General features: G+C 46.7%; 1 protein-coding gene across 6 annotated transcripts in view; it reads left to right on the top strand.

Annotated features, from left to right (window-relative positions):
* Positions 1–5,175: 5,175 nt before the first annotated feature.
* Positions 5,176–10,980, top strand: part of DZIP1 (DAZ interacting zinc finger protein 1) — a 41,112-nt gene continuing 35,307 nt past the window's right edge. For 5 of the 6 annotated variants that reach the window (XR_005699476.2, XM_040055989.2, XM_040055988.2 and 2 more), the window contains exons 1-4: positions 5,176–5,241; positions 7,250–7,321; positions 8,681–8,750; positions 8,827–9,321. Coding sequence is in view for 5 of the 6 variants with exons in the window: in XM_040055989.2 (XP_039911923.1) it covers positions 8,748–8,750; positions 8,827–9,321 (498 nt within the window). In the remaining variant the exon portion in view is untranslated. Of the gene's footprint in view, positions 5,242–7,141; positions 7,322–8,680; positions 8,751–8,826; positions 9,322–10,980 lie in introns of those variants that run through there. The other variant, XM_040055985.2, reaches the window with a different exon arrangement.

Raw genomic sequence — 10,980 nt, 5'->3', positions numbered from 1 at the left:
ATTCCCTCGGGTCCTGTCACTGTCACCATAGAGAAGAAATCAGTGTCTGCCCCTCCTCTTCCCCTCATGAGGAAGTTGTCACTGCAATGGGGTCTCCCCTCAGTCTCCTCCCGGCTGAAAAGACCGAGTGACCTCAGCCGCTCCTCGTGTGGCTTCCTCTCCAGGCCCTTCATCCTCATGGCTCTCCTTTGGACACCCTCTAATGTCTCTCTTATATTGCCGCACTCAAAACTGCACACAATATTCGAGGTGAGGCCACACCACTACAGTGAGTGGCACAATCACCTCCCCTGCCTGCCCAGTGATGGTCTGCAAAGCAATATAGCTGAGATATAAAAATGTTTTCAAATGGATTCCTAAAAATTAGGCTTGTTTCAGGAACAAATTCCTTCAGAAGTCTTGAGCCTGGCATGAAAGTGTGGATGACAATGAATACACTAATGTTCAAAGTGCTGGAAAGACAGAAAGCTAAGGACTTTTTCCTGAGTTGCTGCTGGTAATATAAAGTAACATCAGAGGGCGACAATTAGCAAGGAATTGCTCTTGAAGCTACTATTGCTTCAGAGACAGGGAACTGGATAAGGTGACATTTCGTGGAGATAGTTATATCTGTGAATATCTGGTATGCTTGGTGATGCTATTGGTAGATACAATTTCATTAATAATCTCAATTCCAAAACCACCCTAACAAAAGTTTCCTGATCCAGGAAGAATACAGAAGCAATATACCAGACTGAACTGAGCAGGCAATCACTGTTACAATACAGAAGCAATATAGCAGGCTGTTGTGTTGCATGCACAATCTACTATAAAAACAAAGGAAGATATGAGAGAGAATTATAACACAGAGGTAGTATTCTCAGGAATACAAGGAAAGCTTCTTGGTAAGAGGTCTCTCAGTCCTTGTACCTCATTTTTATTCTCACCTGTGTACACCCCTGTCAGAAAGTTAGCAGTGATGGAGCTAAATGAAATGGTAGTGTACATCTGCTTAACAAGGGTTTATTGTTTATGTAGGCTTATCTTTTGGGAATTTCACATTTGGATTGTTGTCCACAGGAGATGGTTGTGGGGAAATTCCTTTATCTGGGTTCCTTTACTGGAGTAGAGGGAAACAGAAAGGCTCCCACAACCCACAGTTCAGCACAAGAACTTAATTTACATGCTCTAAACTTGCACTTGGAAAAGCTGATCTTTGTCATTGGACTTGAAAGGGAGTGTGGGTGTCCAGTCTTGTCTAGGGTGAGGGAGCAAAATATCTAATTTATGGAAACATGCCCTTATTAAAACATGTATTTTATTTTTAGGGCATAGAATATGTTACAATTGAAATGCTGCTCTAAAAGGAAAAAAAAAGCTTCAAACATTGAGAAACATTGAGATACTGTTATTTTTCTGAAATAAAGAATTTTATTTTGAAAATATATGAAAAATGTTAACATTAATGAACTCTTCCCATTTCTTGATTGAAGCAATTTCTGAAATTCAGTCTATTTGCATAACTAGTTTTGATTTCCCTGAAACTGTTTTCGGTTTACCTATCATTATATTACATTTACTTTTCTCAGCTCAACTCCAAGTTTCAAACCTCTGTGATACCAGCAAGCTATTTTGTTTCTCTTGAATATCTCTGATTTAACAAAGTGTGAAAAATACCGTTGAAAAAGTGCTGTGCCATCACTGAAAGTTTGTTCTTATTTTGTGTCTGCCAAAACACTGAAAAAGCAAATCTCACACTTACAAGCACTTTAACCAGAATTTAGAGTGAGTGTGCAGCTTTACCTCTGCCTGCTATAGCAGACACCTCCATACTCTTCCTTGCTAAGTGGATGTTTCTGTCTCTCAAGACATTATTCATTCAAGCCACCCCTCATGCAGAGTTTTATACGTTCATGTAAGCCGTTGGTCTGTGATGCCATCTAGCATCCTCTTTTACCCACCCATCTGGAGGATATTATAGCCACATCAGAGAAAAAGTGCAATGTAGTTGTTAGAAAAAGAACAAATATCTAACATATGCCATTAAAAATTCACCTAGAGGTAGCTAAGTGTTAAAATCCAAGTACTTCCTTGTGTGACGTTTCTATTGCTGCAATTGCATCAGTGGTTCCAGTGTCTTTGCAGACATTTCTCTATAGTTAGGTTGAATTCCCTCCGGGTTTGGAAGATAAATGAACTAATCACCTCAGTAAAATCCAGCTAGACTTGTTACATGAAGAGAAACTTTTAAGAGAAACTGTTTTATGTGAAAATAAAAAAGATTTAATTTGAAAAGAATCTGAAGCACCCAAACTTGAAAATAAAATTTATTAAACTACATAGAGCAGTGCCTATTCAAACTACTTAATTGTGGCTGGTGGCATTTGTTGAAATGAAGGAGGTGACACAAAAGGGTCAGGAGAGTGGTTCATTACGCCTTACTTTTAAGTATTTTGTTCTCCTCTGATAAAAATACATAAATTATTTCCTCAGGTAAACTGAGTGATGGAAAGTTTGAACAAATGGAAGTATTATAAGTATTTGTCATGGTTTAACCCCAGCCAGCAACTAAGCACCACACAGCCACTGGCTTGAAAATTGAAAAATGTGCTGTGGTAGGAACTGGCAGGAAGGAACAAACTAAATAAACTAAGAATCGGGCTAGAGTCATTATATTACCTGCACCATTCTGATGAAGTCAACTTTCCACCAGAGTTAATGATTACTTGTATGCGTCACTCTGGGAGCACTGTAGGAGAGAGGTTACTGAAGAGTCTATTTCTTAGTTCCCAAGACACTTTTTCCGCTGCCCTCTCAAATTAAAACATCTTGTACCATATGTGTAGTCCTTGTCCATACCACAAAATACACAAATAACTTTTTAACTTAATGCATTGCATCAGTGTTCTGAGGACAGTGCCAGGCCTGGCTGCCCCTGCCCAGCCTACCTCAGTGCCCAGTACCCCTGCTACCCAGGACATTTCCCAAATAGCCACTGCTGGGGTGTCATTGTATTTTACCCCATGATCAGAATACTCTCATTTTTGTGTTTTTCTGTTACAGATACCCTCTATGACCCTCACAAATACCTTGCAAATGCTCTTGGTCCTCTCCTAGTGAATCCACACCTGTTTTAGGAGAATACTTTTGTCACCAAGGTATGTAAGGGTAGAACTCGGCAGTAACGTAGGTTAAAGAATACTCACCCTTGCCAAGTGAGGCTGTACCACTTACAGCTAGTAATTAAAAATTAATCAAGCTCTGGAACAAATTAAGAGTGAAAGAATGACAGGGTGAGAGCCACCCCTTCAGCATAAAAATCTTGGTTATAGCTCTCATCATATTAAACAGATACTAGAATAAGCAACCAAAATCCACATTTCTGAACACTTCATATACCACTCCCCTCATCAACTAAAGACCATTTCCAGCATTTTCTCACACACTTAGCATTTACTTTGATATCAAAACCACATTCATAGCAAGAGAGATCCTTAGAAGGCATGCTGAACAGACTGTGGTTTTGCCATTAGGGCATTCTAAGGGCATAGGGTATAAAGTTTCTTGGGTACCCAAGGGACTGCAATTGTGCATCTTCCTCCCTGAGTGCTCCAACCATTCACATAAAGTGCTCATCAACATGTATTGCGTATTTGCCTCTAGGCCTGACCCCTAGAGGCTGTGACTGTCCCACTGCAGGCTTTCAAAGTCCTCTCTTAATTAAGGTTTACTATACTAAAGCCTTCACAAAGCATCTTCCTCTAGTAATGCCTGCTTTGGTAGCCCAACACATGCAGATCTGCAGATGCGAAAGTCACTAGTACTGAGGACCGGATGTCCACATTTAATATATGTTCAGGTTTTCCTTCATACTAGCCTGATCCTCTGGATTGTACACCCATTAGTGACTGGAGCATGCTGAGGTACCCTTGGAGGATCAAAAACTGAAGCACCTGAATAATTACCTTTTTTCTTAAAACTGGTGTTCACAGTATATGTGCCCACATCTACACCGCCACAACAGAATTTCATGGTTCAATAAGTTAAGTTGGTGTCTCAGTAAGTCTGTGTACTTTGGAAAACACAGTGGTGTATCCCTGGCCAAATGGATTTCCTAAATGAAGATTAAGTGTTGTAAATGTCTAATGATTACCTCCATCACTGAAATTGCCAGCATAATTTCTATTAAATACAAACTGTTTGAAATCTTCCTTGTGGCCGCAATGGCTGCACATTTATAACGGAAAACACATTTCAAAACCCTTACAGAGGAGAGGAATAAAGTCAGAAGGATCTGATATAATTTGTAGCTGTTGGAATGATTCTATCTGCATGATACAATACATATTTTCATTGTAAATAACAACACCTGACATTACTTCGTTTAAGATACCTGCAGGAAAGCATACTCCCGGCGTTATCCTTGTACTGGAACATGGTGTTTTCTGCACGCGTCAGGAAACTCTCAGGAAAGATCCACAACTTCTCCCGTTGAAGATTATCACTACGCTTTCGATTCCTCGGGCTTCCCTCCAGCTCGGCAGGTAGGCGGGCCTCTGCAGTCCCACAAACTCCTTTCCAGCTGGCTGGGCAGGCAGGCTGCTGCAGATCCCGAGACCCCGCTCCAGCTCGGCGGGCACATCCTGCAGCTCCTCAAGAGCCGCCCATCCAGTTCAGTAGGCAGGAGGGCTCCTGCAGCCCCCAAACGCCCATTCATTTCGGTGGGCAGGAGGAGTCCTGCCCCCGCCCCGCCGCTGCCCCGCCGCGCCGCCCGCCCCGCGCCGGCGGGGACTCCCCATCCCGCTAAGGAGTTCGCCGCTCCACAGGTTTAAACGTGTCGTGATCGGTGACCGCGTGGCAAAACGTGCCTTGAATTTCCAAAGGCAGCTTTTCTAAAGCTTGGTGTAACTTCCCTTGCATTTTACAAAAAGAGTGAGAAAAGGCTGCCTCTCGGTCGGAGAGGCTCGGGACCGGATCAAGACAAAGGACATCCCTAGGCATCACCATCTGCCGGGCAGGTTTTCAAGGAGCGAGAGTCGGGGAGCGGCGGGGGAGCCCTCGCCTGCCTCGGCCGCCGACCCCTCCACAGCCGCCACCCGCGGCCTCGGGGGCAGCGGGGGCCGGCGCGAGCCGGGCCCGGCCGAGGCCGGGGGGCGCAGCCGCCGCGCACCGCCGGTAACGGCCGGGGCGGGAGCGGCCGCAGCCCCGCCGCCCCTCCGCGCCCTGCGGCGCCCGCCGAGACGCGCGGAGCTGCAGCCCGAGGTGAGCGCAGGCCGGCCCTTTCTCCCCCGGGAGCAGGAGAGTTGTCGGAGGCAGAGCCCGGCGCGGCCTCTCCCCTGAGTTAGGCGGGAGGGAACGGCGAGGCGAAGCGGAGCCGGAGGTTTTGGCAGGCCGATGGAGCCCGGCTCAGGGCCTCCCGCAGGCCCGGCCGTGCTCGGACGCCTCCCGAAGCGCCGGGTTCGGGCCTGGGCCGCGGACACCGCCGCGGGGAAGAGCCGCTTTCCCCGCGTTCTGCCCGTCCCGGAGGGGAGGGAGGAGGCGGTGCCACCCTGACCGAGGGGGCGTCGCGGGTGGGTGACGACCCTAAATTCCTCATGGGCACAGCTCCCAGAATGGAGTAAATCCGGCAGAAGGAATGGGAAAAAACATCGAAAAGGGCCGCCTCCGTCCCTCCGTACTTTTTCTATCTCCATAGAGATGCCTGAGCGGCTTGTGCATCTTCTCAACTTCGTGGTGCCCCTCCCATCCCTAGCAGTGTTCAAGGCCAGGTTGGATGAGGCTCTGAGTGACCTGGTCTACTAGGTGTCCCTGCCCATGGCAGCGGGTTGAAACTAGATGGTCTTTACGGTATCTTCCTACGAAGACCATTATATAATGCTGAGATGATGTACCTCTGCAAGGTCACGTTCAGTTGAAGTAGGTTTAGTCGGAGGAGCATGCAAATCTGTATGCGTATTCCTGGCTAAACATTGATTGAGGAGAGCAAGCTACCCTCAGGTGTGGTTTACTTTGCTGGCTTTAAATAACGTTTGGTTATTTTTTTTCTAATTAAATCCATGCATCTGTCAGTGAAAGGCCCTTATTTAATGTGTGCTTTTTCAGACTTCTGATTGGCACACAAAGTATTAGCTTTCAAAATTCACATGGTTTTTATGTGAAGAAATTTCCCCTATGTCAAATAGATGGAGCACATATTAGGCTTAGATCTTTGGGAGTTAGATTTCATTATGCGTAACTTAACATTTCCTTTGATTAGAAAAAGTATTCAAATACCTGGTTTTAAAGGTGTTTTAAAGATTCTGGGGCATGAACATTTTGGACAGTAGCCAGTATTTGAGCATTTTAAAAGGTCTAGCTGTTTACAAGTGTAAGTCTTGTTATACACTAAATGGAAATGAATCTATGTTATATTAGAAATAGCTCTGAAGATTAGCAGGTTTTTATCTTCAGGACTCAAAGCAGTGCAAGGTTCAGTGGTAAACCAGGCAGATTAATATTTGATATACATCAAAAAAAGTTAAATAGATTTCTTTGAAGATTTGCTGGAGACTCTGTTCATAGAAAAGGATGTGGCAAAAATGTCATCCTTGCAGGAGAAGACTGTAATGTTGCAAAGATTACACAGTATCTTTCTAACTTAAAATCAAGTGGCACGGTAAGTGATGGAAGAATCTAAATATAACTGAAACTTGGGTATAAGTGAAACCAGTAGGCTTAAGGTTCAAAGTCCAAAAAGCAACAACCAACATAGAAATCTGCATAACGCTAAGAGCTTGTAATTTGTGAGGGTGCCTGTGTTGCTGGTATTTTTGTGGAAGTAGTTCTATATTGTGATTACTGTGTAGGCATGTTACTGTTTATATTGGAGACCACAATGTCAAAAATGCAGATGAGAGGGGTGGTTCATTACAAGTTCCTAGGAGGCAAATGGAGGGAAATACTAAGGGGGAGTATGAACTATGTGGATGAGCTGAAAGGGGACAGAGGAGGCCTAACAACATGGTTAGGATCTACATGATCTATGAGAATAAGTTGAGGGAGCTGGGCTTGTTTAGTGTGATGAAGAGAAGTCAAAGAGGCACTCTAGTATTGGCCTACAGTTACCTGAACAATTGTGGCAAAAATATTCAAACCATTTTTTAGTCTTATAATCTTATAGCAGATACTCAGTGAGATATTAAGAAAAATGTTTTAATCAGGAGGAGAACTTAGACATGCAACAGGTTGTACTGGGAGGTCATGGATTGTCTGTTCATCTTAAATGCCACAGGTGATGTGAACTAGTGTGCAGCAGAAATTTGGACTGGACGATGATCACCAGAGGTCCCTTGAGAACGTCTCTGTGAGTCTATAATGCACAATGTAGAGGAACCTATGGAATGGATTGTATGATCAGTTATATATTGTGTGACTGTTCTTGGAGAGGTAGGTATGTAGGAATGACCAAAAGGATGAGAAACTGAAATATATGTGGAAGGGACTGAAAGTTAGGGAGGTGTAATGTGAAACACGGCAGTAAGGCTGACATAGCTAGGGGACTGAAATATTAAGAAATGGCAACACGAAGAGCAGGTTTTTGGAGAAGAGTGGTAAGGATGAGTGAGGGAATAGGGTAATTTTGTATGATGGAGGAGAAAGATGCTGCTGCTGCTTAGAAACAGTGTTTGAAGCTACTGAGCAGGAGCAAGGGAAACACTGAACTGGGGAGCGCTGGGAATTAAGGTGTGTCAGGAGTACAGGCAGAAGTTGTTGGTTGCGTTGAAGAAAAGTATTTGGGCATGGATGGTAAAGTAGGTGATGTACATAAGCCATGAGGTGCTTCATGGGGCTGAGGTGTTTGGGATCGGTAGAATGAGTCAGGAACAACAGGAGTGGTGAGCTTGTTGGGTTGTATGGTTGCAGGAGTGGGTCTGGTGTGTGCTGATACCAGGCAGAGGTGTGTTGATTTGGTGAGTGAGGAGAGCGTGTGGAAGCGGCCTGCGAAGTGTGTGACTGTGTTTAGGTGAGGAAGGTGTTTGAAAGCACCCGGCAGGAGGTTGGTGTGTGAGCATTGGGAGGGGTATGGAGTTGCCCTAGAGAGCTTGCATAGAGCCGGCAGCTGAGGCACATGAGAGTGCAGCGGCGTGAAGATGTACAGAGAAACGACATATGTATACACGGTGATGGTGGGGAGGTGACAGGTGTTGTTACATCTGGGAGAAAGTTGAATAGGCAAGGCTGGAGAAGGGCACAGGACAGCGCAGGGGTATAGGAGTGTAAGTCACGGCGGAGTGAGAAAGGTTTCTCCTGGAGGAGCAGCAGGGAGGAGGCACAGGATAGGGAGGCACGTTGATGCAGTGCAAGCAGGGTGGCATGTACAGACTTCAAAGAAGTGAAGGGAATGTGGAGAAAGAAAGCGTACGCTGTGTAGCTGTGTTAAGGGTGCTTAAACGTAAGAGCGGAGCCGAGGATGCATTTGTTGATGCGAGTAGCGTGTGAAGATGGTAAAGGATGCGGGGCAGCGAGTGCGCCGGGACCCGCGGGAGAGAGCTCCTTAGCGCGGCGCTGCCAGGAGCTGCGGAGACGTCGCAGGAGGAGGATGCCGGGAGGGAGAAGGACGGGATTTGTTCCGAGCACGGAGCCGAAGGGCCGTGGGGCGGGGAGCGGCGGGGCGGGCGGGAGGCGGCACAGCTCGGCGTCACTGCCGCCTCCCCCCGCGCAGGCCGGGGCTGCTATAGCGACGCGGAGGACGCCGGCGCCGAGCGGAGCAGCAGGGCCAGAGCCCGGACATGGTGAGCGCCGGGACGGGCGGGCGGGCGGCGGGGCGGGGAGTGCCGGCCCGGGCTGAGCCGTGTCTCTCTCCCGCAGCCCTTCTCCCAGCTCATCTACCACTCGCCGGCGGCCGGGCCCGGCGCGGGGCCGGCGGCGTTTCCCGCGTTCCAGTTCCGCAGACGGCACGAGAACCCGGACTGGCGGCGGCTGAGCACCGTGGACGTGGAGCGGGTGTCGCGGGAGGGGGACGTGGCGGCCCTACAGGCGCACCTGGAGCACGTCACCTTCTGCAGCGCCGAGCGGGAGCGTTGCCCGCACTGCCAGAGCCCCGCGGACCCGCTGCTGCTGAAGCTGCTGCGCATGGCACAGCTCTCCACCGAGTACCTGATGCACTCCCAGGAGTACCTCAGCGCCCAGCTCGGCAGCCTGGAGGAGGCCCTGAGAGAGACGCAGAACCAGCGTGACCAGCTGGGCAAGGAGGTTGCCCAGCGCTTGCAGGAGATCCAGGGGCTCAAGGAGGAATGCCGGCGGAGGAAGAAGATGATCAGCACCCAGCAGATGATGCTGGAGGCACGAGCCAACTACCACCAGGTGAGAGGAGAGGGCCTGGTGGCCCAGTCACCCACACCTCGTCAGCTCTGAGCCTGCTGGGAGGAGTGGCAGAGCAGCCCCACTCTGCTGGGGTGCAGTTGCTTGCGGGGTGAAAGGCTGGAGCTGCAAGGACCAGTGACCTTGCAAAAGAAAGTGCATTGCTGGCACTTGTTTTCCTTCTGTGTTTCAGAGACTCTTGGAAGGGTGCTACATCATCTTTAACAAATCTTTTTACTAACAAGTGCTCTTTACTCTTGGATTCACTTTAGATGGATCTGAAATGTCAGATACACACACATACAAAACCTCTGATAAATGCATACCACTTTGTTGCTCTGCTGTCTCTCCTTGTCTGTCAACTGCGTGGTCAGAAAATACACAGGGCAAACGCGTCAGATCTGATGCTGAGCAGTAATGCACTGTCTGTGAGAAGTCACTGTCCTGCACTGACGTTCTCCAGGCACAAAGTTACTGCTTGTGTGTGTGACTCAGGTGACTCACACAAAATGGTAAAGAGCTTCACTGAGTTAGCTCAGCTCTGACTCCACAACAATCTGTTCCTAAAGGGTCTTCCTTAAGAACCTTAGTGCCTAGCTGTTCTGACTGACAGTGTCATGGCACTCTGTTTTTATTGGGAGGGGATTTTTGTCTCACTACAACAGTGTGGCAGTTTATGTATTTTTCAGCATCTTCATTTTTAGGTTTCAGGAGTGCAAATTTCAGCTTCAAATGTAATCTGAAATCTAAAGGGTACACTGGACACAGACTTTACATGATTTCAGGCTAACTCTATATGTTTAAAGTTACAGGCAAAGTTCAATGTTGAAGACATCAGCTAAATTGGCTCAAGTGTTTCTGTAAGGGAAAAGGCACCTTATACCCCAAGAGTAGAACTATACATGAGGCAAGGTTGATGCAGTCAAGTGTTAGTCTCAAGGACAAGCTGCTGGCTTGGTACTTTTTAAAAAAAACCTTTATGCAACTCACAGAGGAGTTTGTCTTGTGTTGCAAAAGAGAACTGATTGCATGTGTCATTTTATGTGTAAACTTAAACAATTCTCATGCTGTGATTGCCAAATATTATCAAATTTTCCAGAAATATTTGTAGTGTGCAACTGTCTCTGTGGAAGCTGAAAAGCATGGTAGTGAACTTGTCTCATTGCTAATCTGTTCAAGGGCATTTGCAGTAAAACAGAGATGGAAATCTATTTCCAGTTTGTTTGATTTCATATGAAGTAAACTTCTGATCTCCCCGCTTTCTTCTCTGTTAGTAATTTCTTTTCTCTAGAAGTTATTTAAGTTCACAGGAGAAAAAATGAGTTCAGGGAATGATGTTGAACAATACCTGAGGTCCTACAGTGTTTTCAGCATTCTGAGTTTGAATGCCAGAGATAAATTAAACTCTGCCCAGTGTTTGTAAATGCAGGGTAGCAGTGTGATCAGTAAACAACAGCTGTGTGATATTTATCTGTGCCATGATCTGCGTTGCCAGATAATAGGGGCTTTACTGGTGTTCCTGAGAGGGTAGTTCAGATTCAATCCCCTCAAAGTCTTGGATGTTTTGCAAATAAGCCTGTTACTTGTTTACAAGTAAGCCTTTTTTAGCAGAGGTGCACTTTGCAGCTAATGTAAACGTTTTAGAATTCAGATGTAATGCCT

This window comes from Hirundo rustica, chromosome 2, assembly GCF_015227805.2.
Source record: "Hirundo rustica isolate bHirRus1 chromosome 2, bHirRus1.pri.v3, whole genome shotgun sequence".
NCBI lineage: Eukaryota > Metazoa > Chordata > Aves > Passeriformes > Hirundinidae > Hirundo > Hirundo rustica.
This window is presented reverse-complemented; position numbering and strand designations above follow the sequence as displayed.